Source organism: Pteropus vampyrus, unplaced genomic scaffold (assembly GCF_000151845.1).
Source record: "Pteropus vampyrus isolate Shadow unplaced genomic scaffold, Pvam_2.0 Scaffold227, whole genome shotgun sequence".
Taxonomy (NCBI): domain Eukaryota; kingdom Metazoa; phylum Chordata; class Mammalia; order Chiroptera; family Pteropodidae; genus Pteropus; species Pteropus vampyrus.
In genome coordinates this window covers 1,349,614-1,374,205 of record NW_011889008.1, presented here as the reverse complement: position 1 = coordinate 1,374,205, position 24,592 = coordinate 1,349,614, and the positions used below count along the sequence as shown (strand labels likewise).

At 62.8% G+C, this 24,592-nt stretch overlaps 3 protein-coding genes across 4 annotated transcripts in view; 1 reads left to right on the top strand and 2 right to left on the bottom strand.

The window, feature by feature from the left end:
- Positions 1 to 9: 9 nt before the first annotated feature.
- Positions 10 to 9,397, bottom strand: TEPSIN (TEPSIN, adaptor related protein complex 4 accessory protein). Of its 2 annotated transcripts, XM_011373702.2 has the most exons (13): positions 9,176 to 9,397; positions 8,335 to 8,407; positions 8,018 to 8,109; positions 7,839 to 7,932; positions 6,156 to 6,223; positions 5,926 to 6,001; positions 5,757 to 5,828; positions 4,756 to 4,959; positions 3,745 to 3,916; positions 3,516 to 3,629; positions 3,322 to 3,400; positions 3,054 to 3,188; positions 10 to 2,038 (listed from the first exon to the last, which is right to left on the bottom strand). In XM_011373702.2, exons 1-13 carry the CDS (start codon positions 9,221 to 9,223, stop codon positions 1,493 to 1,495), a joined length of 1,773 nt encoding a protein of 590 aa, XP_011372004.1. In that variant the 5' UTR covers positions 9,224 to 9,397; the 3' UTR covers positions 10 to 1,492. The 2 variants fall into 2 exon arrangements, with proteins under 2 accessions (XP_011372004.1, XP_011372005.1); XM_011373703.2 differs by lacking the exon at positions 3,054 to 3,188.
- Positions 9,398 to 9,486: 89 nt separating this feature from the next.
- NDUFAF8 (NADH:ubiquinone oxidoreductase complex assembly factor 8) lies at positions 9,487 to 12,093 on the top strand. The gene is made up of 3 exons (XM_011373701.2): positions 9,487 to 9,645; positions 9,796 to 9,906; positions 11,754 to 12,093. Exons 1-3 carry the CDS (start codon positions 9,562 to 9,564, stop codon positions 11,874 to 11,876), a joined length of 318 nt encoding a protein of 105 aa, XP_011372003.1. The 5' UTR covers positions 9,487 to 9,561; the 3' UTR covers positions 11,877 to 12,093.
- A 2,385-nt stretch (positions 12,094 to 14,478) lies between these two features.
- SLC38A10 (solute carrier family 38 member 10) overlaps positions 14,479 to 24,592 on the bottom strand; it is a 35,677-nt gene continuing 25,563 nt past the window's right edge. The window contains exons 12-16 of the mRNA XM_023538658.1: positions 21,229 to 21,396; positions 20,454 to 20,900; positions 19,811 to 19,909; positions 16,392 to 16,553; positions 14,479 to 16,168 (exon numbers count right to left, since the gene is read on the bottom strand). Coding sequence (XP_023394426.1) covers positions 15,120 to 16,168; positions 16,392 to 16,553; positions 19,811 to 19,909; positions 20,454 to 20,900; positions 21,229 to 21,396 — 1,925 coding nt within the window. The 3' untranslated portion in view covers positions 14,479 to 15,119. The remainder of the gene's footprint in view (positions 16,169 to 16,391; positions 16,554 to 19,810; positions 19,910 to 20,453; positions 20,901 to 21,228; positions 21,397 to 24,592) is intronic.

Below are 24,592 nucleotides of genomic sequence, written 5' to 3'. Positions count from 1 at the left end.
AAGCTGTACAGAAATAAAACTAGAAGTTAGTTCTTGGAAAAGATCGATGTTAATAAACTACTTAGAGTAATCAAAAAAAAGAGAGGGAAAGAATTCTCAATACCAGAAATAAAAGATAAAATATTACAGACCATATATAAATTAAAAGGCTTAAGGTATGCTACAAACAACTCTGTAGTTGCATTTGACTTTCATGAAAGACCAATTTCTTAAAAGACCCAAATTACTGAAACAAAGAAATATATCATGCAGATAAACCTCTCTCTACCTAAGAAATTGAAATTCATAGCTGAAAACCTTGTAATTAAGAAAATTACAGGACCAGATAGTATCGCTGGGGAGTTCTTTGAAACATTTAAGGCATAATATCTACCCTTTCTGTTAGAAGCCCTCTAAGTGTACCCCTTATTCATGCTATTTTCATTTACACACACACATGAAAGGCACATAGTGCAGCGCTGAGACAAGTGTTTATTTAGGAAGTGTCCCAGATCCTCCCAGAGGGACAGAGTTTCCTTGTGAGGCCACCTTGCGCAGTCTGCAGGAAGCCGTTATGGCAGAAGCAGCCACCACGGTCACACAGGGAGCTGACGCTCACCAGGGCCTCATCCTGAGGACCCAGGCGCGTGGCTGCATGTGTCCCCGTGCAGAGGGAGGGATGAGCTCGAAAAACAAAGACCCAAGCAGTGGTTCCTAATCCACACAAGAGCAAAGCAGGCAGGGGTTTTCCCAGGGGAGCCTGCTGTCAGCATTTCAAAGGCACTGCTACCTGCCTGTCCTCGGCCATAGGAATTCAAAGCCAAACAGCCAGCTCTGGCGGGAAGAGGGGGAGAACCAAGGTGGCCCTAAGGTTCTCTTCTCTGGGCTGTTGGCCACAGATGGTTAGCCTGGGCTGTCTGCAGATGGGCCCTCTCCCCTGCCTCCCACCACTGCCCCCCGAGAGGAGCTGGTGCCCTCCTGTGCTGTGCCTGTGAACTTGGGGCAGTTCCGGGGGGCATCTGGTCTCTGGGCTGTTGTCAGGCCTCCCCTCCTGTCCTGCCCCTCCAGGCAGGCCACGCCGCACCTTCTGCCCCACTGAGGGGCCCGATGGGGTTTGCAGATGGGACCAGTGTGCTCGTCTCGCTGGGCCAGATGGCTGTGAAGCAAGAGGCCCATAGCCCAGGGCCCACCAGCTGCCAATCTCAACAAGAGCTCAGCTCCTGATTCTGCGCCATCCTGCCCTCTCTGTGAGTCCTGCGGGCTGCCCAGGCAGGCTGCTCCCCGGCCACCACACCCACGAGGAGGGCTGTCCTGGTTCTGGCCACGTCGTGAGCTATTCTCACGGGTCTTCCAGGATGAGCTTGCCTGGCTGGGCGGCTCCCTGCACCAAGGTCCCGGGGTGAGGGGAAGACTGACTGTAGATACCCCAGGGGCTGTGGGCAGAGGGGATCGCACAGCGTCAGCTGGTCCTGGGAGTCACAGGGTACTCTGCGTGCGGCCCAGGCCCACATGATCATGAGTTTAAAAATGCAAAAGCTGACGGCTCTGAGCTAAAAGGCTCCTTGGCTGCCACTCTCTGTGACAACGTCCAGGGGACCTGGGGAGGCTCTTCTGTAGCAATCCCAGCCCCCACCAGGCGGGGGCAGGCCACCAGCTCCATACCAGCAAACAAGGAGTGGTGGCTGCTGGTCACTGGGCTCCATGGGCAGTTGCTGGGGCCTGGGCCAAGCTCTGGCCCTGTGTCTGGGGTGTCCGGGCTGGGAAGAGTCTGCTCAGATCCAGCCCCCGGCTCTCTGGAACCTGCCAGTCCGGTCTCGGCCTCCCTGGTGTCTCCAGGGCCTGGGACGGGAGATCCATCCAGCGGACAAGGGGGTGCAGAGCCCTCAGATAAGAACAGGGTCGAACTCAGAGGCTGCAGGAATGCCTGGCCCCCAGCGAAAGGCACAGCATCGGTCAGCAGGTCAGATGGGCCTGTGCGGGCAGCTGCCGGGCCGGGCTCAGCCAGGGGCCGCCGGGCAGACGGCCGCTGTCGGCAGGAGGCTTCAAAGTGCCTTAGGATCTGAGTGGTGGAAGAAGGGGAAATCCGTGAGGGCCCCATGCTCCTTGGGCATCATGGGGGCCCCATGCTCCTTGGGCATCATGGGGGCACACCTCTCCCCACGGCCCTCCTCAAGGCCGCTGCCCAGGGCAGGGCCAGCTAGAGGTTGGAGCAGGCCACTTGTCTGCTCACAAGTGGTCTTGTCACTGTCATCCCACTAACTAGAAGGCCACTGCTTAAACAGCGGTCACACCACGTGTGCCACCAGACGCCTGCATACTGCTCTCCCACCTGTCACATATACAGTGTGTTCCCTGCCATGAAACCTGCTGTGTACAGGGCCAGCACTGGGAGAGGCAGCCACACAGAGGGACCCGGTGTGCCTTGAGCCTACGCTTTTTAGAAATGCCACTGTGACACGCCCCTATGGTGTGTGCCTTGCTTGTCGTGGACCCACTGACACTCTGACAAAGGACAATTACAGACCGGTGACTAAAGGCCTGAATTTTCAGTGGCCACAGAGGAAATGGGAAGCAGCCGAGGGATGGCCACAAGCAGTGGAGGCACAGGGGCCCAGCTGTGGGAAGAGGCCACAGCCTGGGGACGCTCCATGCGGCACCCCAGGGGACCTTTGCACAGCTTAGGCATTAGCGAGAAGGGTGCCATTTCTGCCCTCCAGGAGCTGGGGACCTGGGGGCCAAGCGCAGATCCATAAGCTGTGACACGGGCTAAAGACCAGTGGGATAAATCCATCTAAGCAGTCAAGGAGGGCTTCCTGCAAGAAGCTACACGAGTCAAGCTGTGTGGGAAAGGAAGCTGCCGGCAGAGAGGGGCTGCTGGGCAGTACGGCGGGCCAGCCTGGGGTCCAGGACCAGAAGGGCCAGCGGGTCTGGAGAGCCCCGGGCAGACGTGAGGCGAGGCTCTGCCTGCTGTTCCAAGGGCAGCACAGGACGGGCACAAGAGGGGCGTGTTTGGGGAAGGCTGGTGGGACAGGGTGTCCCCGCACCCACTCCTCCGGGCCCCAGCTGCTGCCCACCTTGGCGGCCTTGTGGGTCACGGGCCCGGGGCTGCCTGCGCTGAGATCCTGCAGCCGCAGCCGGGCGAGGAGCAAGATGTGCTCTTGGGGGAGCAGGTCCGTGCACCCCAGGGCGGCGATGGCACCCAGGGCTCTCTGCGGGGCAGTCGGAGATCAGTGGTCCACCCCAGGCAGGAGGCCCATCTGACTGTCCCCTGGGGCAGCCCCACTGGAACCCTGTGCTCATCCCGCCTCCCATCGGTGCCCCCCAGAACCCCGAGCCCCTCACCAGCTGCTCGCATGCGCTGGGCGCACCCAGGTGGTGGATCAGCAACTCCAGCACCGCCTCGCAGTTGAGCAGTCCGCACCTGCGGGAAGGGGCACCTGGGCACCTGGGCAGGGCAGGCGGCCCAGCCTTTCCATCGGCAAGCAAGGGGGGCGGGAGGGCGGGGATGGGGGGGTGAGAGTTGGTGGGGGGCTCACTCTTTGATGAAGTGCTGCGCCTCCTCTTGGCTCAGAAAGGCCCGTGGCCCCTGTGTCACCGACCGGACCAAGCTCAGCTCCTGCTGGCAGTCACTCAGGGTCATGGCCTCGACCCTGTCGGGAGGCACGTGGGCATCAGGGCACGGCGGCTCAGGGCAGAGGGTGGGCGAGGCCCTTCCACATCACACCCTGGAGAAGGACAGGGAGGGGCCCCGAGGCGCTTGCTCACCTCTCTGCCAGGTCACTGGGTGCCCGGCTAGCCCCCGAGGGGCTGTCGCTGCCCGACCGACTGCCAGAGTCCGAGGCCTTGCTCCGGCTGTTCTGCGAGGAGCTCTGAGAGCCTGGGCTGCTCTCCTGCTCCTCCCAGCCCCCGCCGGCCTGCCCCGGCTGGTGCCTCACGGCTGGAAGAAACAGCAACCAGGGGTGAGACCTGGGGGCCGCAGACTGGACCGGGGCACGAGGAAGGGAGGGCGGGAGGCTGGGTCCCGAGATGCGGACGGGGTGGCCGCTGGGCTCTAGCTCCAGAACCACCAGGATGAGGAGACCGGGGCAGAGTGGGGTGCACCCGCACACGGGGCAGGGTGGGGACGGTGGCACAGACACAGCTGGCCCGGGGCCCAACTCAGGGACGCACAGTGACACCAGAGGCCATATGGAGTGGCCAGCCTAGGCAGCGAGGCAGGGCCAGCACAGCAGCTCCCAAAGCTCGGGGACACCTGTACCCCTAGTCACAGTGCACTATTCTTTAATCCGCCTGTCACTAGCCTCTGGCCTTCCCCACCAGGACGTACACGCCATGAAGGCCAGCCCTGCCGAGGGCCCGGATGGCAGAACCACCCGGGTGAACGGACGGGAGATGGGGAGGGGTGGGGCTGCTCCTCAAGGAACGGTTGGCAGTGTCCGGACACATCACGAGGACACCGCCAAGAGACAGAGTCGGTCTGTGCAAAGCCACCGCAGAGGCCACAAGGAACACGTGTGGCACTGGTGGCTGGCTCCGCAGGCTTCCTGCGTGGCCCCTCAGTAACTGAGTGTGTCAAGGTGGCGCTTGCAACCCCCGAGGGCGCCCCCGTCTTCCTCCTCCTTTCTGGGCCCTCAACTGGAACCAGGGTTCTTATTGGTCAGAGGCCTGGTCACGTGCTGCAACCCCAACCTTGGCAGGTGACAGGAAGGAGCTCAAGTGCCCCTCTAGGCCCTAGGAGGGGAAAGCCGACCCCATGAGAGAAGTCCGGCCTGATACCTCGGGCTCCTGGGACGGCTCCAGGGGGCGGGTTTCCAGGAGTAGGGTGGCCAAGGCTGGCTGAAGGCGTCACGGCAGCCTGGTAGGCATCACCCTGCAGCAAGGGCCCCTGGGTGTCACGGGTCCCAGGCCCAGGGCGCACGGCGTTGGCCACCACCTCTGCAGCCTTCTGGATGGTGGAGAGAAAGGCTTCGCCCGCAGAGCCTGTGCCAGAGGGACCAGGAGATGGCACCAGCCCCCTGGGGCTGACCCCACGTTCCCCCAGGACGAGGCGCCCACACTGCCCCCTGCTCAAGGCTTGCAGGAGCAGGGCACGAGCTGTAGGCAGAGCAGAGGCCATGTGGCGGGAGCCTGGGCCCTTCCAGAAGCTTCCCGCGAAACCCACTTCAGTGCACTTGCAGGCCCGATGGACCTTATGGCAGAGCTCAGCCACCTCCGAGCAAGGGGCCTCCTGAGGGCCTTGTCCAGACAAGCGGGCAGGGGGCTCTCCATGAGTGCAGACGGGTGAACCAGCCATCAGCCCCAATGGAAGACCTGGCCAGGCCCTAGTGGCACAGCCACTTGAGGACACAGTGCTTCAGGAGCGGAGTGGGGTGGGACAAGCCGTGACCAGTATGGTCGGCACAGCAGCTGGACTTGGCCCAGAGAGCCCACGCGAGCCTCACACGCACTCCCAGCAGACTGGGCTGGCGCTGTCCACTTGTCATGACTGGCCACTCTTGCTCTAAGTTACCTCTGTCACAGCCAGCCCTCGCCCTCTACCCTTGGCCCTTCGAAGGACCCAGGGGCTGGGGGCCAGAGCTGGGGACTGACCCTCGTCTGGGCTTCCTGCAGGTTGGTTAAGTGGACTCAGCTGTGCCTGCCCTGCCCTCCCACAGACCCAGGCAAAGACAATGGCAGAGTGGTCAACACATGGGCCCCGGGCTCGGGCCCCAGGGCCCTCCAGACCCTTGGCCAGGCAAGCAGCCTGCCCCCACCCCACGAGCCCGCGCAGCACTCACCTGTGTGGCCCTGACTCCTGCTGTAGCCGAAGCCCTGGAGAGCGCTCCGGGGCCTGGACTGGGAGCCCATGCCTGCGGGAGGGCCGCGTCAGCAGCACGCACGCTGCCCACCCCGACCCCACGCCCCCGGGGTGGGTGCCCCGCTACGGAGCTGGACTCGGTTACGTACCTGCTGCAGGCAGCGCCCTGGAGGGCTGGGAGGGAGGCGGAGGGGGCATGTCCGAGAACAGGGCGCTGCCCAAGTCCTAGACGGAAGAGGGGGCGCTCAATGTCGCTCCAGGTCGGTCTGTCCACCTCTCCCCCCACGCCCGCCCCTGCCACTTCTCTCTGAAGAGCACACGCGAGGGCTCTGGCCCCACAGCAGCTGTGGTCGCAGGGGCGACCTGGGTCCAGGCTCACCTGGGCAGCCGCCCGCACCTTCTGGTACAAGCTGCTCCCGTGGAGGGGATCCGGGGGTCCAGTGAAAGCTGCAGGGAGGGGCAGGGAGGGGCAGCGTCAGAGCCCCCCCAGGCCCCCGGCACGGCCAGCTCCCCGCACCTCCAGTCAGGGTGCGCCTCCTGAGATGGAGTCTGGCCCTAAGCCCCGTATAGCATCACTTTCAGGTCAAACCCCCTTCTGTGCCTCAGCCCTGGGGGAGCCCCACTTCCCAGAGCACCTCTGCTCCTGGCACAAAGCCTGAGGGGCCTCAGATCCCCCTCCTCCAGGCCCCGCCGTCCCCAGGCTGGGGAAGGCTGGGCCACCACAGCCCCCACCTCACCCGCACTGGCAGACGGGGATCTGACCTCCAGAAGTGACCACGGTGCCTCCCCTCCCCCTGCCCACTGCAGTCTCCCGACTTCCGGCGTCGGCCACCTAACTGCCTCCCCTTCTCTGCTCTCCACCCAGCGGTCACACAAACAGCGTGCCGTCCACGTCGAAACCTTCAGAGGTTCGCAGGGACCCGAGAAAAAACCCAAGTTCCTCTTCACGGCGTGAGAGGCTCCCTGGGCCCCAGCCCTAGCTCCGCCGTGCCAGGCGCCCCACTCAGAGAGCTTCAGCTGCCCCAGGGCCTGGCAACGCTGGGCCCCATCGCTGCAGGTGGCCCCCTCCGCCTCATCCCAAGAGCAGGCACCCCTGGTTTCCTTGTCACAAACACGCATCACTTGAAGCCTTCAGAGTTGGCTTCGCCCCTGCGGCCAGCCCCGCAGCCTGGTCCAGCCAGGACAGGCCGCCAGAGGCTGAGCGACGCAGTGGGCAGCGACCGCCTCCCTGCTGTCCCAACCGCGGCCCCACCTTCCCCACACGGCCTGAGACTCACGCTACAGGAGACCCACGCGGTGGCCCAGACGCTCGGCCGGCCCTCCAGTGTGAGCGCGGCATCCTCTGCGTGCCCCTCCTGGCCCAGCACCACCCTCGCCTCGCTCGAGCCCCTCGGCCATCGCCCTGGGGGCCGTGCTCAGAGCACACAGGCCAACGAATAACTGCAGGCCTCTGACAAGCTACGGCTGCTGCGGGTCGCCCACAGTGGGTGGTGTCACCGGCGAGAGGCTCTCCTCGGGCTGCCCGCTCAGGGCCGGGGCAGGGCTGAGCCTCTCGCCCCTGGAGAGGAAGACCTCAGGCCACATGCCCACCAGTCCTCGTTAGCCAGAAAGACGCACAACGTCCCCCGCCTGGATCACGACAGGCCAGAGTCCCCTCTCCCAACGCCTCCCAGCCCAGCCCCCACAGCCCTTCCCAGAGCTGACGGCTCAATAGTGCTCTTTCCTTCTCGGGTCTGAGGAGCAGCCCTGGGGAGGTGGAGCCCATGGTGCAGGAGGGTGATGCAGACACTCGTTGTGCACCTACTGTGTGCCAAGCCCTGGGACAGATGGGAAAGGTCTGGCTGCCACAGACAGAAATAGTAGCTATGCACCAGCGCAGCACACACAGCAACGCGGCGGAAGGCGCTGAAGGAGCAGGGCTGGACAAAGCTGGCCACAGGAGAGGTGGCCGGCCGGGCGGGGGGCCCGGGCGAGGAGCGTGGGTGAGCGTGCGCTGGTGAGGTGCGGGCACGTTAAGGGGTTCTGGCTGCAACCGGGCCTGGCTGCCCCCCACGGCCCGTACCTGCCGCCTCCTGGATCAAGGCGGGGTTGCGCTTCAGGATGAGCAGGAAGGACGGGGAGCCATGAGTGCACAGGTAGAGCAGGATCTTCAGCACCTGGGGGGACAGTCACATGGGTTCCCTCAGCCCGCATACCTCCCTCTCGCCTCAGCACCATGGGCAGGAACTCGGCCGGCCTCACCTTGAGCTTCACGCGGCCAGAGCCGCTGTGCAGGCGGTCCAGGAGGTACTCCAGGAGGCAGTGGCTGCTGCCCGGGGACTCGTGGGAGATCTCTGGGGGGCTCGGGTTAGGGAAGGCCTCGCTGCCACTGAACTTGGCGCACCCGCCCCAGGCCCTGGTTTCAGAAGCGTCAGGCTCCTAAAATGTTCTGAGCCCTGTGTCATCGGTACTGTGGCTTTCAGACCCCGCCCACAGCTGGTTACTATGTGAAGGGGCCACAAAACCCCTTAAGGACAGGAGAGCCCCAGGGTCCCTGCATGTGGACACAGGAAGGATACTGGCGATCTCTTCAAACAGATAGCCAGGACACGGGATGTCGTCATCTGATGTTCCCTTCAGGAGAACTGGGAGCTGAAAGGTAGCAAGAGACCCGCCCATGAGTGACTGTGGTACCTGGGGAAGGACCACAGCCACCAAGGGGCCGGTCATTCTTGAGGGGCTGTCAGAGTCCTAGCTTTGGGAGAACCCGTGTCCGTGTCTCACTGGTGAGGGCGCCCAGAGAGGGCAGCGATGGTGCCACCAGCCTGCAGGAGCCTCCCAGTCTCTGGGGCGATAGGACCCTGCCCTCCAGCACTCACACCGCAGCGCCTCCGTTTTTCACGGGAGCCCTCTCTCCTCTCGCCTTCCCCTTAACCGCCCCAGTCTCCTGGCACCGACGGGAAGGGAGCCCAAGCCTCCCGCTGCAGGCAGCGTCGCCGGCGGTTTCTCCCGCTTCCCAGACTAGGGTCCGGCTGTTTATCCCGAACACGGTTCTCTATGTTTCTATTTCTGTAAAGCTGCATTCAGCGGAGACAGAAAACAGAGATTCGCGTCCCACAGCTCTTTCCCTATTCGGATTCTGTTCAAGGGCAGGACTGGCCCGTGTGGCCCTGACGCAGGGTTGGCCTGACCTGCCCGCTCCACGTACACGGGGTGGGCTCGCCCAGCCTTGGGAGGGGGCGATGGGGAAAGGGGGCCGGAGGGGCCGGGAGGGTCGGAGCGGAGAGAGGGCGGTCAGAAGGGGATGCCCGGGAGGAGCCGAAGCGCAGTGACCCCGCTGGGCCCACGGAGGTGGGCGGCACTGGTCCCGGCCGAGCCTGCGGAGACGGCGCGCAGCAGGGCCAGACCGCCCGCACTCACTCGATGCAAGAAGCTCAGGCGGTCTCGCAGCTGTGGAGCGGCCGCCATGATGCCGGTCACCTTCCAGCCCCGCCCCGCTTCCGCCAGGCCCACGGCCCCTCCAATCACCGCGCAGGCCTGGCCCCGTTGGCCAATCGCTCGCGTAGGGCGGGCCCTTAGGGTAACTTCGGTAAACAATTTGTACCAGAACCAATCCGAAGTCCCAGGACAAAGACAGACAAGCCTTCGAATCAATTGCAGGGCTCTATGAGAGCGGGGTTGAAGCCTAGCCAATTCGAAAGCGCAGGAAAGGTTATGGGCGGAAGCGTAAGCCTATCAAGTTGTTGGGCGCCGGAAGAGGCCGAACCTAAGATGGCGGTGCCCAAGGGTGCCGGGAAGAACGGCTCATGTCGGGGAACGGAGCGGTGTGGGGGCGCGTGCGAAGTCGTCTCCGCGCCTTCCCCGAGCGCCTGGCGGCCTGTGGGGCCGAGGTGAGCAGCCGTCGGGCGGGGCAGTACCTGCAGGGCAGGAAGGGCCGCGCGGGGGCGAGCAGCGGGGCTCTGGCTGGGGGCAGGGCGGCTCTAGGTGACCGGCGGGTGCTGCGGCCGCCGCGACCCTCTCCCGCCCCGCCCCGTCCCCAGGCCGCGGCCTACGGCAGGTGCGTGCAGGCGTCCATGGCCCCGGGCGGCCGCCTGAGGAAGGATCTGTGCGCGCAGGAGTTCCAGGCCCTGCGGAGTTGCTTCGCCGCCGCGGTAAGTGGGCGCCCCCACCCCGACCCACCTCCCAGCCCCGTCTCGGGGAAGGGACCCGCTGGCCTTCTTTCCCTTCTCCTGCGTTCGGTGTTGGGTGCTCGCTGGTTCTTCAGACCCATCAGTCCGCGTGACGCCCGCCGCTACGGAGCTAGTGCCTGACCGGTGGGGGGACACCAGCCTCATCATGACGATGGTGACAGAGGTGATGGTGTGCATGAAAGCGCATTCTAACTCCCTGTGGTGCTGTCGCCTGGGGGAAATGCCCAATACAACCCCAACGCAGGACTCCAAGGCGCCGCAGCACCCACCACATCTTAGCGTCATTGGTGGTCACGACCCCGCAGTATGTACGGTTTCAACCGTTGGTCCATCTAGCACATACTGAGGGGCTGCCAGGCGCCCCAACTTACCCCACACAACCCCATTTTACAGAGAGGAAAAGGAGCGCCCGAAGGTCGTCCATGTATTCTGGCTTCGTCCCCATAACCCAGCTTAGGACAGGTTGAGAAGTCGTCCAGCCCAGCCATGGTGCTAGCCGGTTTTCACGGGCAGGACAGTGGACTGGACTGTGGTGGAACAGTCTTTCTGCGCTTGGTTCTGGGCTCGGTTCTGGGCTCAGTTCTGGGCTCAGTTCTGCCTACAGTAGGCAACAGGAAGTCCCTTCCGTTTCTGAGCCACCGCATTTTCTGATTCCTCTGATCAAAAGCAAAGCCAGTGAAAGGCAGGTAAAGAATTAGTATTGGGTTTACATGTTTTCATAAAGGACTTGGAGAAACTGAGTCAGAGGCGCAGATGTGACCCGAAGTGGGAGTTCCACACAGCTGGAGGAGGGGCTGCCTGCCCTGAGGCTTTAATGGCAAGGGTCTTGGGCTAGTACCGAAGGTGTCACCACCCTAGGTACTCCTGACTCAGTGGGTCTGGGGTGGGTTGTGATGGCGGAGGTCAGCTTGGCAGCATTTGGGGTCTGCGGCAGTTTTCTACTGTTCCAGGGTAACCCAAAGCAGAATGGCTGAGGATATGGACACCTGCTTCTCCAACTCAAGAAAATAGCTCCCATATCCACTTTTCCAAGGGCTCGGAACTCTTTGCACCTTCGCGGCAGTTAGTATGGCCGAGGCATGCCATCCTGCCTCACCAGTCAGCCCTTGTCACCAGCTTCAGATCCACGTGGGCTATTCATCCGCGACTGCACTTGTTCCTTGGACTTGTTCCTGCCTCTTGGTGGCTTCTCTGCCGCTCTCCCCAAGGGTCGAGACACTCACTCTGTGGTTACTGGCTGGAAAAACTTACATGTGAGATGAAGGTCAGACGCTCCTAGCTACACACAGGTGTTTCTCCATCACCTGTTGTGCTTAGTCATGAGTTGCCTGTTACAGGCGTCTGGTTGCCTGACGTACACCTTACATCCCTTTGCCTCCATCGCATAACGACCTTGCGCTTAGGAGCCCTGCGCTGCCTCACGTGCCACCGTTCACTGGATGACCTAAGTGCAGGCCCTGATACTTGAGTGCTTGTCAGCACGAGGGAGCATGCTGCTGAACCCGCTTTTTGTCCATTCTGCCTGGTGGGGGCCGCAGGACGGGGCAGAAAGGGCTCGGACTCCAGCTTTGCCCCGTGAGCCCTGTCCCTGACGAGTGTGTCAGCTTCTCGGACCTTAGTGCTTCCTCTGCGAGGTGCCTGGCAGGGGGACCTGGCTTTGAGGTGTGGGCACGCCTGTGCACTGACCAGCTGAGCCCAGGGCCAGGCTCTCTGTCAGGTGTTCGCTGGAAGATGGCATCTGGCGGGGTGGTTGTCTTAAAGCCCTAACTTCGAAGGACCCTATAATGACAAAATACTTTACCTTCCAGGCCAAGAAGACCCTGAACAGAGGCCATCAGGAGAGATGCCCACCGCAGCTCACGTCCATTTGCAGCTGGAGGGCACCGGGCCAGGCTCCTGGCGCTGATGGCCCCAAGGTGCAAACATCGTGAAACATCTAAAGCCCTTAAGGCTGAAGGGGCTGGACAGTTGGGGCGGGCCCTGGGTACAGGGGGAGCAGCCCGTAGTGTCGTGTGCACGAGGCCTGGGCTGGAAAGGGCGCCAGCGATGAAGAGCATGCGGATCTCGCACGGTCTGTTCTGCGCGCCGGGGTGCGCGCGGGCCGTGCCGCCTCCGGATTCTCACTTAAAGAATTCTCATGAAAAAACGTTAGCTGAATTTTGTAAAGCCTCTAGACGTAACTGCTGGTTTAGAGCAGGGGTGCCCAACCCTGATCTGCGGACTGGTACCGGTCCGTGGCCTGTTAGGAACTGGGCCGCACAGCAGGAGGTGAGCAGCAGGTGAGCAGCGAAGCGTCATCTGTGTTTGCAGCCGCCCCCCAGCGCCGGCATCACCGCCTCAGCTCCGCCTCAGATCATCAGGCGTTAGGTTCTCATGGGAGCACTGGTCCCTGGTGCCACCAAGGTTGGGGACTGCTGGTTTAGGAGACATATCAAAGATAAATGATGGGCAGCGTGAGGGAGAGACTCCCCTGTAGGGAACCTGGTGCCGATGTTGGTCCAGAACTGGAGGGGGCGGGGCGCTCTCCTACAGAAGGCAGCGAAGACGAAGTGCCAGACGAGGGTTGGTTAGGAACCCAGCAGCTCCGCTACCACCCAGGCTGCAGGCCCCTCATGCAGCCACCTGGGGAGTCAGAGCCAAGCCCTCCTGACCCCTCTGGCCCCACAGCCCTTGTCCTGAGAGTGACACACATGCCTAGCAAGGCCAGGCAGGACCCCCAGAGCCACCAGCCCAGCGAGTACACAGGGCCTGAGCGCCATCCAAGTTCTCTGCTTGTTTCTTCCAAAGTGCGACTTCAGGACCAGCCCAACCCCCACAAGGGGTGAGACCTCCGTTTCTGCAACCTGTGTCCATTCCAGTGAAATTGCTCCCAGGGAGGTCTGGAGGGGCAGCTGTCCCTGGGGGAGTGGTTAGAGCCCGTCCTGCTGGGTGGTCACTTGATAGTAAGCACTAGGATTCATGCCCTTAAACTGATGACAGGCCCCCTGGGAGACCCACAGCCTGAGGGCTGGAGGGAGAGGTGGCTAGTACCTGGCCTTGCTGGGCTCCTCACAGCGTGTACGTGGTGGGTGCATCCAGCTGCAGGGTGGCCTCCCCCAACCTTCCGCTTTCCACCGAGCACACCTGCCCCGGGCCCCTCCCAGAATGGTCCCACCGGGTGTTCCCTTTTCAAATTCCCATCCAGGGTGGCAGATGCTACCACCACCTTGTGTCTCCTGTCCAGGGCCACTGTGGGCTTGCTCTGCTGACCAGCCAGGCTGCACCCTGAACACTGACCTCAGCTCTCAGGGCCTCCCAGGTGCCCCTCCGCTTCTGGCCTCCTGGGCCTTTGTCCCGGTCCTCCGGCCTCCCTAAACTCGCTCCATCTTCAAGATGTCTGTTGACGGGGATGTGACGGGCGGGGAGGCAGCAAAGACGACTTCCGCTGTGGTCTGTACAGTCGTGTCTCGGCCCTCTGGCGGGGCGCCTCACGTTCACGCACAGCCTCGCCCCGCCCCTCCCTGGCCTTCCCTGGTTCTCTGGAGCGTCCATCCCAGGCACGTGGGGCTATAGTTCCCCACAGGGAGGGTCACCCACTGGTGGCAGCTCTGGCCCATATCACTGGTGGCACCTTCCATCCACAGGAGCCGGATGTAGTCTAGTGAGAGGCACATTCAGCTCCTCCCTCCTCCCTGTGATCCTGGCACCTGTGACCCCATCCAGAGGTCTGCGGACCGGGAAGACCTTTCCTGAGGGGCTGCACACGAGAGCACTGACGGGGAGGAGTCTGAGTGCCAGAAGTGGGGCCTGGGCAGTGGGGTGGGGGGTGTGGGAGGAGAGTGACCTTGGAAGACATGAAACCGGGGACGGGAAGACCTCGAGCAGACAGGTGGAAACTCCGGGAGCACCTCGCCACCCAGCCGGCTCGCCGGGCTCCCTGTGCGAGCAGCACCCCAACTCTCGGTTCAGGGGGAACAAGTTAGGCCTCCAGAAAGCTTTTATTACCCTTCTCTGGTCATGCTGCCCAATGCAGAGAATTTACAATAAAAACTAAATGTGATGTCAAAGGTACAAGGGTAGAGCATGAGCTCTAGAAGGGGAGCCGGGCACACACAGGACAAAGCAGTGGAGGCCCTGGGCTCAGCCAGGACAGCCCGCCACACCTGCCAGGCCACCTACCGACGGTCTCACAGGCCAGGGAGCCACCACTGGCTCTTCTGCTCCTTGGAAACAAAACATCACAAAAGCCCTCCAGACAGATGCGCGGCTGCAGCAGACTCAAGAGGAGCCGTGGCCAAAACAAGTCACTGCTTATTGCACGAACTCCCCTCCCTCATGCTGGTCACAGCACGCTGCAGCCACAGGCCTGGCACTGAGGGCCAGATGAGCTCCGGGCAGCAGCTCTGCCTGCAGACAGCGTCTCTCCAGGGCTTTAATGCCTCTGGTTTACACATCACCCTGCGGTTTGGTTACTGGTCTGTTCTTCAGTGACCCCGGTCGCAGCTTTGTGCTCGTTTGGTGTCGGGCACCATCCAGGTAACTAACCAAGCAGACTAGAGTGGCATTTTTTATTTTAAAATAAGATCTCGTGATACTCTGGGGAACCACAGCGTGGAGCAGAGCCGCATTGCAAGGGCACCCGGGCAGCTCTCTGATGCCCAGTGACAGACTCGCTGTTCTAGCCCGGCCCCTGAGGCAGGAAGCAGTATGTGCTGTGAGCAGCAGGGCGAAGGCAGACTGTTTATTAAGGTTTTCTACAACACTCAGAGAACGCGAGCAACATAAAGCCTGGAGTAACTGGGGACCTGTGGCCAGGGCCGGTGTCGGCAGCCACGTGCTGGGACGAGTCGGCACGCAGAGGCACCAGCCGCAATCACGCATCCTGCTGCCACAGCCTCACAGGACCCACCTGTGTCACAATATGCAGATGGCGGGTTGCAGACAAGACCATAGCTGACGCCACATCTCCGTAGGGTCTTGGGTGGCCAGTGAGCTGAGCCACCTGGACAAGCGAAGAGGCATCAGTGACAGCACAGACCACCCCTGGAAGGATGTCACAGTGAGACAGGGCTTTCGGACCCGTACTCAGTGTGACCTCCGGGATGCAGTGCTCACTGTGCTCCAGGTTCGCCAGCAGCCTGGGCATGGCTGCGTGAGGCCAGCCGACCAGGAGGATGGTGGCCACTTGCAGGCACTCAGGCCTCCTCCGGGATCCCAGGCAATTGTTTGATCTGGCGGCTGTGGACCACGTGCAAAGCGCCCCCTGCGGCCTGGCGGAGCTGGGTGTCCAGGGCGCTGCGGAGGTCATTGACCTGCACATCGGGCAGGGAGTTGAAGCTGATGATGACGCCATCGTCAGAGGCCAGGCCTCCGTCTGCACGAGGAGCCACATCCCGCCGCCGCCTCCGCAGGTCGGAGCCGGCCTGGACTTTCAGGTCGCGGTTGGGTTTGGCAAGGTCCGGCTTCTGCGCCCCAGGGATGGCCTGTTTGGGCCCAAGCTCAGGGTTTGGTCTCTGATCAGGCCCTGGGACAGGAGCGTCCTCTCTAGGAGCAGGTTCGTTGTCCCCGCCCAGGTGGTCCCCACCGAGGGCCTCCTTTCTCGCCTCGGGGTGACCTCCCTGACCTCCAACAGAGACAGCTGGGTGTTCAGGGTGATGTAACACAGCCTGGGCCTGAGGGGCTGCTGCGCCCAGCCTGCGGGACAGGCCTGCAGGGTCCTGGTCTTGGCCCACTTGCTGGGGTCTCTCCACACCCCCTTCTAGGGCGCCTGCCTCCTGAACTGCAGCACCAGCGGCTGCCACCTCCTTTCTGGGTTTCCTCCTCTCGTGGGAGCCTCCACCAAAATTGTCCTGACTCTGCCTGGCAGAGTCCCCAGCATCAGGCTTCTCTGGCCCCCCAGGTGCCCCGGCGAGGCCTGGCTCGGGGGCCCGCTCCTGCACGCCCGCCTCCTTGGGCTCAGTGCCCTGCCACCCTTCCCTGGGCTTGGCCTGGGCTGCCCGGGGCTCCGTGTCCACACCACCACCACCACCACCACCACCGGGAGGACCGGGTGGGGCTCCGCCTGCAGCTGCCTCAGGTTCCTCCAAGGCGCGCTGGTCATGTCCGGGGGGTGGAGAGGGGGGCCGCCCGGGAGCGCCGAGCTCAGGCTCCAAAGGCTGCAGGGGGTGCTCCGCCAGCCCTCCGTCGCGGGCCTCCTGCTCCTTACTCTTGGACACAGCCACCCCCGGCTCAGGCTGTGCGTCCACTGCAAATGAAGTCATCAGTTTAGCTTTGGACATAGCAGAAGCCACCTATGCTGGAACTGAAAGGAACCAGCTTGGCAGCAATTAAAAGCTATGCGTCACAACGTAAACTTGCCCAGCAGGACGCAAGCCCATGGAGCCAGCTGCAGCAGACGCCAACAGTGCTAAGCAACGCCCCCTCCAGGCCTGGCCAGCCCCGCCCCTCCCCCGCCCCCGCCGACTTGCCATCCTCGCCATCCTGCCTCTGCTGGCGGATCTCCTTGTGCTGCTCCTCGATCACCGCGAGCAGCTTCTCCTGCTGGTCCAGGAGGCGCTTCTGCTGCACCTGCTGCTCCTTGATCACTTGCAGCAGGACGGCGTGGTCCAGCATCTCTGCCCTGCCAGCTTCTGGCATTCGAAAAACACAGTCAGAGCCCGCGCTGGGCCGAGGTCACCGGGAGGCCCCTCCCCGGACGCCCCGAATGGCGCCATTCTTATCCCCCAGCTGGTCAGTGGGACATTCAGGCCAGAGAGACCGCCAAGGCCTCTGCAAGGATGGCGGCCACCGTCCCAGCTGCCTTGCTCTCACACCAGCTTGTGGCTCAGTCCCACGTGCCCCAAGTCGCTCAGGGGTCATGGCCAGGGTGGCCCCTGAAGGCAGCCCCTCCAGGCTGAGAGTTTAAAGCAAACAGAACTGGCTTCCCTTCAGCAACGAACAGGACCTCTGTGAGACCAAGGCCACCGCAGGCGCACAGCAGGTCCCCACGTGCTGCTCCTGACCCCGCCCCCAGGGCACAGCAGCAAGCCCAGGGGGCTGCTGTGGCAGGTGTGGGGAGGCCTTGCCACAGCCCGTCACACCCCCACGCAGGATGTGGCCCCAGTGGGCTTAGTGACCGGTGCATTTCCCACTAACGCCTCAGCACTGGGTCAGCTGCCCCGCAGCTCCCGATGAGACTGAGGGTCTCAAACAGGAAGCTTTGAAAGGCGCCGTGACTGGTCAGGGCTGCCAGGCATGAACATTCACATCAAGAGAAAGGAGAATGTTTGCAAGTGGTGAGAGCGACAGCAAGGGCCCTGCTTGCCAAGCACACAGGACCTGTGACCTGTGACCTGCCAGAACAGTGTGGGGTCGGCCTTCTCCCAGGACTATGGTGGGGGGACCTCTGGAGGCCGGTGCAAGGATGTGCAGGCAGGCAAGCCCATGGGGAACATGCTAAAACTGACCATAGGAAGGACAGGACCATGAAGAGGACAGAAGACAGACCACAGGGAGGACAGAAGACGGGCCACGTGGAGGATGGGGCCACAGGGAAGAAGGGAGAACAAAGCTATGTGCAGGATGAGAGAACAGGACCACGGGCAGGACAGGAAGGGGGACCTCTCAGCCAGCCCAGCTGCAGCAGCCCCTGCTCCCCACCAGGCACCCGTCCACGTGTCCTCAGGGCATCAGGACACCTGCCTGAGCAAAGCCCCATTCATGGATGAGCCTGGGACTCTGCTCACCTCCCTTAACATGAGTGACGTGCATGGCGCTGCCCCACCTTGGCCATGGGCCACCCTGTCATTCTGGGTGCCTGTGGCTCATGACCATGTAATGGTCGATGGTACGACAACAGCCCCACGTTGCCAATACTGCCTGTCCCCAGGCGGGTGCCGGGGTCGGGGGGTGAGCCCCACCTCTTCACTGGCTCCTTGGAGGACCAGCCCCACACCAATGCCACGGGGATGGGGTACCATGTCTAGCCAGAAGTGACACATGAAACATATGAAACAGAGAGGAGATGACAAGCTCTGTCCATAGCCAGAGCCCCTCGTGGGATGCACCAGGATCATGGGGACCAGCCTCACGGATGGGATGAGAGCCGTCCAGATGCTAACACACACACGAAGACGCTAATGTCAGGCCAGGCACACAGCGGAAGGTACATGCGGCACCACCCTGCCCAGCTGGGGCCTTAGCGACCGGTGCTTACAGACTGTCCTGGTGACAGCGGAGGCACCGCAGGGGTAAGAAAGACCAAGGAATTCAGCAGAGGGGAGTTAGCTGGGGCATGGGGGCCCACAGGGGGCGGCGTGCCCGCGTGTGCCCGCGTGTGCCCACGCGTGCCGTGAAGGGGCGGCGTGTGCCTGCGTGTGCCCACGTGTGCCCGTGTGTGCCGTGAAGGGGCGTGCCCGCATGTGGCGTGAAGGGGCGGCGTGAAGGGGCGTGTGCCCGCGTGTGCCATGAAGGGGCGGCGTGTGTCCGCGTGTGCCCACGCGTGCCGTGAAGGGGCGGCATGTGTCCAAGTGTGCCGTGAAGGGGCGTGTGCCTGCGTGTGTCTGTGTGTGCCCGCGTGTGCCGTGAAGGGGTGGCGTGTGCCTGCGTGTGTCCGCGTGTCCGCGTGTGCCCGCGTGTCCGCGCCAGCTCTGTCCTTGCGTCTCCCCCTCCGCAGACGCGCCCTCCTCTGTGCCGCGCGCCCCCCGTCCGTACCTGCTACTATCTTTTTGATCTCAGCTGTTCGTCCCATTGAGAGGCGTACGGAAGAAAAGCAGAATAGGAAACCGTGAAAATTCTCTTTTCAGGAAGAAAAAAACCAAAGAATCAAATAGGTTCAGATAACAGATTCTAAGGGTTGAAACCAACAAGGACAGAAAGAGAAATCAGAGACAGACTCAGGCATGTGGCACCCCTAAAGCAGGCCCTGCACTCAGGGGACCCTGCGCACCTTCAGGCCCTGCCATCCAGGTCCCCGGCTGCCGGAAGGCTCAGGTGGCATCCTGGCAGCAGGAGCTCCGGGCTGGCTGTTCCCACAGGCCCCACTGGGAGGCAGATGCGGGGAGGAGGCAATGAGGCCCGTCTCACGACCCCACCCGAGGCTACTCTGCCTCAATTCACATGCACGGGGTAAAATGCATGGCCCAGGGGGCTGATCCTCACAAGCTGCCACCAATGTGGTGACGCTGTGGGGGGCTCAGCCTGGGTGAGGCCATGGCACAGGAGCCTGTGGTTCACCAAAAAATTCAGGATGGGCAATCACGGGCCAGCCAGGTGACTGACACCACCGCCACTGCAGAGGGAATGCCTGACCAGTGGGGCCCTGGGGTGGGAGATCAAAAGCCAACAGCTGGGATCACCCCAAAATGGGTAGAAGGTCGGGAAGATTCACAACAAGTCTCACTCACTGGAGAGAAAAGGCAAGAGGAGCATCCATTTCTGGACGGGTAATGGGTCTTCACTGCAGGTGACACCAATGTCCCCTGTCCCATCTAAGGGGTGGGGCAGATAAGGGGCTGCAGCACTGCCGGGGGCAAGGAGCTAAGGCAGTAACAGTCACCGGCATCCAGGCTGGGTCTCGGGGAGGCACATCCTGGAGCCAGCTGTGTGCCAGCCAACGCGCCCACACTGGCCGGCAGCAACACGCACGCATTAGAAACACTAACACGTCTGCTGTGACTGAAACACGAACGGTAAAGGGAAGTCAGGTGACAGAGGACAGGTTCTTCTAAGACAAGAGGAGATAAAAGGGCTCCTAGGGAGGTACCCGAGAAAAGGCTGAGGCACCCTGGAAAGGGCCCCCAAGATGGGGGGCACCGTGGCTCCTCCCCTGCCATCCCCCGGTCTGGACGCAAGGGAGGGAGGTGTCCCCAGGCCCGGGGAGAGGGCGGCGAGAGAGCCAAGCGCTTACCCTCCAGCCTGCTGCCGGCGTGGTCTCCGCCCGGGCCCTCCGAGTCCCTCTGCGCTCTCAGCTCCGCGGGCTGCCCGGCCCCGGGGGCCAACTTCCCACCTACACACACAGGATGCGGGTTCGCAGAAACTCAGGGGGACCGGGGAGGCGCGGAAGGCAGCAGAGGGGGAACGAGAGGAGGTGTCGGATGTTCCCTGAAATCGCCCTCCGCATCAGCCCTCCGCCCCTGCTCAGTTTATCCACGACCTGATGATTACCAGGGAGGTAATAAAAAATACGCAGCAATCTCCCCGGCCGTGGCAGCGAGCCAGCGTTAACCACCCTCGCCAATTAACATGCTAGAGCCGTCCCAGCCGGCTCCGAGCTGGCACGTCACAACGCGGTACCTGTCAAGCGCCGCGCGCCAGCCCGGTGCGCCCGGACACAGGAGCAGCGCGGCGCCTGACATTCGGTGGTACGCAAAGAGCTGCGTGACAGATATCACAGTCGCTGTCAAGCCACCAGCCTCTCACTCTGACCCCCAGCTGAAGGGCGGCCACATTCACACGCTAATCTTGGAGATGGGGAAACGCGGGGACAGGAGGAAGGCCCCCCGCCCACTGCAGGAGCCTCCAGGGAAGGGGGCGCCCAGGCTGACACCCACCAGGCTCGCTCTCCGCGGGTTCGCCCACGGCCCTTGCGGCGTGGCCCGGGATGCCGGCTGCTCTCTCCCCTGCGCCTGCCCCCAGGGACTCCTGCCCCTCTGGGAGCTCTGCCTGGGGCCCAGGATGCAGACCCCTGTTGCCTAGCTCCAAGTCTTCCTTCACGGGCTCCACGGCTGGCTGACCGTTTCCTTCTGGAACCTTCTGGGGATCTTGGGGAAGAGCGCCCACTGCCTCCAAGGCCTGGTCCTGTCCAGGTCGCTCTCTCTTTGAATCTGGCAGAGGTGGCACCATCTGACCCTTGTCCCCCGGAGCCTTCTCAGCCACGTGTTTAGACGAACGCACATCCTCCTCCGGTCCTTCCCGGTCTTGACCTTCGTCCACCACCACCTTGTCATGAGGGACTGGGGGCTCGTGGCGGTGGGCCTCGCCCACAGGCACCGCCACACCTGGAGAGAGACAAAGGACATGCTGGGGATGAGGAGGAATGACCCGGCCTTCCTTCTCAGGGACTGTGAACCGAGTGAGCTCTAGTGCCTAATGATGTGACACAGGCCCGTGAGTGCCACCTCTCACAGATGTGACTGCTGTCTAGCTGAGGAGCAGCACTATTTCTAGAAAATTACGAGACAGGCCAGGCAGCTGCAAACCAGCTGCTTTGGCCGGGGGCAGAACATCCGCCCGAATCAAAGGCTAAAGGAGGCAAAAAGGCCCAGAACTTGCGCAGGGCTAAGGGGTAGAGACCCAGCGCCCCATGCTCAGCCCTCCCGGCCACACCTTGCGCGGGGCGGTCCAGCTGCACCTCCTCCTGCTTCTCCTTGGCGCCTTCCCTCTGCGGCACGTTCTCGGGACCCTTAATCTGGGCCTGCTCCATCTCATCTTTCTCAGGTGGCAGCTTCGGCTTATCCCGGCCGTCCTCAGCCACGGCCACCCCTGCTTTCTGGCCTGTGAGCACAGCAGAGCTCAGTGAGCGGCGTTCCCCGCTGGCTGCACCACCAACCAGCACCAAACACGGCAGCTTTCTCTGGATCGCGGTCACGTCTCCCAGTCGAATGGCAGAGCCGAAGCAGTTATGTTTTTTCTCCTTCAGTCATTAGCAACTAAGTAGCAGAGGAAACTGTCACTTTTCTCATGTATTCGTAACAAAGATACGTCAAAATGAAATTTACACCTAACTGGGTGCAGAAGAGCACACTCCCTGTAACACTGGTCATCACCACCAGATGGCAGCATGAACCCACCGTTGGACTGGGCTGGGGGCCGCAGGCTTGGGGACACCACCCTCCCAAACTCGACGCCTCGCTGCAGCCTGGGGCCTTAAGGAAAAGGCTCTTAGGAGGTGACCTGCAATCCTGAGGACTTCTGCTGATGGTGAGGGTCCGTGTGGACAGGAAGATGAGCAGAGGACAGCCTGCAAAGCTGCGCCGCCCGCCTCCCACAGCCGTCCACGCCTGCATGGTCACCCCGGGCCCCAAGAAGGGCCGTGAGGATGGCCCTCAGAACGAGGCCGAAATGGAGCCCATTAGGAACCTCCACTTAAAATAACGCACTTTCTACGTGTTAGGCAAATGTGACAAAACTAAAGAGCTGTGTCGGAAACAAAAGACCTTTAAAAACGGTCACTTCACCCCAGAGGCCAGAAGCAATCTCTGTTCCCATCTCAGGGCGGGGAGACAGAAGTCCTCGGTGGCCGGACACGGCCTCAGGCAGGGCACCGCAATGGAGGGGCCCGAGTACGGACCGAGTGCAGACATCTCATAACAGCCAGAGGGGGACTCGGCTTAGCCGACTGCGTGTGCCAGGCCGGGGGCTCCCGCACATATGTGGCTGGGGGCCCGCTGTCCCACACAAGCTGGCAGAGGGACGGGGCCCCTGGTGGGGGGCTGGTTAGCAGGGAGCCAACTCTGCACTCTATTCAAATAAGCACGTGGCTGTCGCCCGAGTGGGTGAAAATGTCCTGGTCTCTGCCACACGACGATCCCCTCACAGTGGCCCACGCTCCAGCGAGAACCGCTACAAACCAGAGGCGCCCGCCTGGCGGACTGCGCGGTCAAGGAAGGGGCCAGGAGCGGGAGGGCAGACACCACAAGGCAGAGTCGGCCTCCACTGTGTCAGAACCAAGTCGCCTCTGAGCAGTCATTTCTCAGCAGGGAACAAAATCGGTCCATCGTCACACGTGAAGGACGGGCTGAGGCGAGCTCCGTGCGGACCACCAGACGGGGAGGGACCGTGGCGAGCTTGGCGTCGCCTGGGAACTCGCAACTGTGAGCTGCCTTTGGGGCGCCGGGAGGGCTCGGCCCGCGCCCCACCTCAGCCTTCTCAGGCCTGGACTCTGCACTTCGCAATGGCCACGGCGCTTTCTAAGGTGGCACCCAGCTCTTCGCCGGGGCCAGTGTGCCGGCAATGCCTCCTGGCTGCAGTAAAAATACCATAACATAAAACGAGTGACCGAAAGCGGCCCACGTGCCCCAGCTTGGTTCCCACGGCAACGTGACCACATTGTGCTAAGACCAGAGACCGCCCTGTGTGGCTGGCGATGCCACTGGCCAGTGAACAGGGCAGGACGGTGTGGAAGGAGCCGCTGGGGAGCGGGGGCTGTGGCGCCCCACTTTCTCCGGGAAGGCAAGCAGCAGGTGGGGCTCAGGAGTGGCCAGCAGAGGGCGTCCCGCGCCAGCTCACACTCTGGGGCCCCCAAAGGTCAGCGCCCGCCCACCTCACTGGTCAAAGAGGGCGCTTCCTACGACCAAAGTCAAGCCTCGCCACGACCTGCGATGCAGGTGGACCCAGCAAATCCTGTGCTCATGCCTCTCCGCCAGGCGGTGGTGGATGAGCGGCCTCCCCAAACACTTGTGATGGCCCTGTGGCGACGAGGGATGCGCTCACACTCCTGACAGTGCTTCAGGCGGGCGTGGCACTAATTCCGCAGTCCTGCTCAGGGAGCGGGGCACGGACCGCCGGGCCGCTGCCCTGGGCTGTCTGTGCGGTTGGCACGTGGCAGTTGGGGGTGCAAAGTCCAGACCAGCCCGTTGGCGTGGTGATGAGGAAAGTGCATTCGAGGCCGGTCTCCCCTGTAGCAGAGAGCACAGGCGGGGAGTCCCACGGCCCGGGGCCTGGGGCACACTCTGCTGTCACCTGCATGGACTGGTCTCTGCATCTTGTGAGCAGTAAAGAAGGAAAAGCCACCTCAGACTGCCAAGTGCCAGTCAAGTCACTTGCACCTGAGCCCCACATGTGGAGTCCTGTCGGCTGGGGGAGAGCTCGAACTCAGAGGTGCGTGGGACCCCAGGGCAAGAACGACTGCCTGATGCTGTGGGGTGACGCTCTTGACACCCGGTCCTGCCTTTCTCCAGGGCGCTGGCCTCGAGGGTGTGAGGAGGGGTGGCTCGCTGAGGGCTTCTTAAACCCCACTCTTATCGGCTGAGCAGCTGTGGGGCCCCGACTATGACACCCGCTCATCTTCCCAATATGCGGGACTCCCACTGCTCCCCGGGCCCCACGCTCCCACCGGGTGGCCGCCAGGGCACCAGAGTGGCTCACCCCTCAGGGGCCTCCTACAAATAGGTGGGCAGGTGGGGCAGGCCCGCTGCTCAAGAGGGACCAGGTGGGTGGCGACTCTGGGCTGTGCCCTCCTGCCCCCCAATCCAGCCGGTCGATGACGCTGGTGTGGCTACCTTGGACGGCGCCAGAGAAATGCCGCATCCTGACACAAGAGCAGAAAAATGACAGCCGCCGGGGCAGCGGGCGCGGGACACAGCAGCTGTCAAAGCCCCTCCCAGCGGGGCTCAGACCCGCGGAGAGCGGACGTGGGAGCTACGTGGCCCTCGCAGGCACGTGGGTATCTGTCACGGGAGCTGGGACGCTTTCCCAGCGGCGCACGGGCAGCCGGTGCAGGCGCACAAGGGCGCGAGCTCAAGACAGAGGACAGTGGAGTGGAGGGACAGGTGGCGGTGAGCTCCCCGCTCAGGCCCGTGGTCACCCTCTGCCACCTGAAGCCACACGCACCAGCAGACCTGCCTCCTGCCCACCCGAGGGCCTGGCACACTGCCCAGCTGGGTACCCGAGGCCCCGTCCTGGCCCTTCCTCTCCTCTCCCACGGAGCAGACACACGGCCGCGTCCCCCCACTGCAGCACGGGGGCGCGT

What these genes read in the sequence shown, in the direction of transcription:
- NDUFAF8 (XM_011373701.2), top strand. Translation starts at nt 9,562, where the DNA reads ATGTCGGGGAACGGAGCGGTGTGGGGGCGCGTGCGAAGTCGTCTCCGC. An exon ending in TGGCGGCCTGTGGGGCCGAG is followed by an intron (nt 9,646 to 9,795) that starts GTGAGCAGCCGT and finishes CCCCGTCCCCAG; the next exon opens with GCCGCGGCCTACGGCAGGTG. An exon ending in GGAGTTGCTTCGCCGCCGCG is followed by an intron (nt 9,907 to 11,753) that starts GTAAGTGGGCGC and finishes TTTACCTTCCAG; the next exon opens with GCCAAGAAGACCCTGAACAG.
- TEPSIN (XM_011373702.2), bottom strand. Translation starts at nt 9,223, where the DNA reads ATGGCGGCCGCTCCACAGCTGCGAGACCGCCTGAGCTTCTTGCATCGA. An exon ending in CAGGGCGCTGCCTGCAGCAG is followed by an intron (nt 5,829 to 5,925) that starts GTACGTAACCGA and finishes GCCCTCCCGCAG; the next exon opens with GCATGGGCTCCCAGTCCAGG. An exon ending in GCGCAGCACTTCATCAAAGA is followed by an intron (nt 3,401 to 3,515) that starts GTGAGCCCCCCA and finishes CCCTTCCCGCAG; the next exon opens with GTGCGGACTGCTCAACTGCG.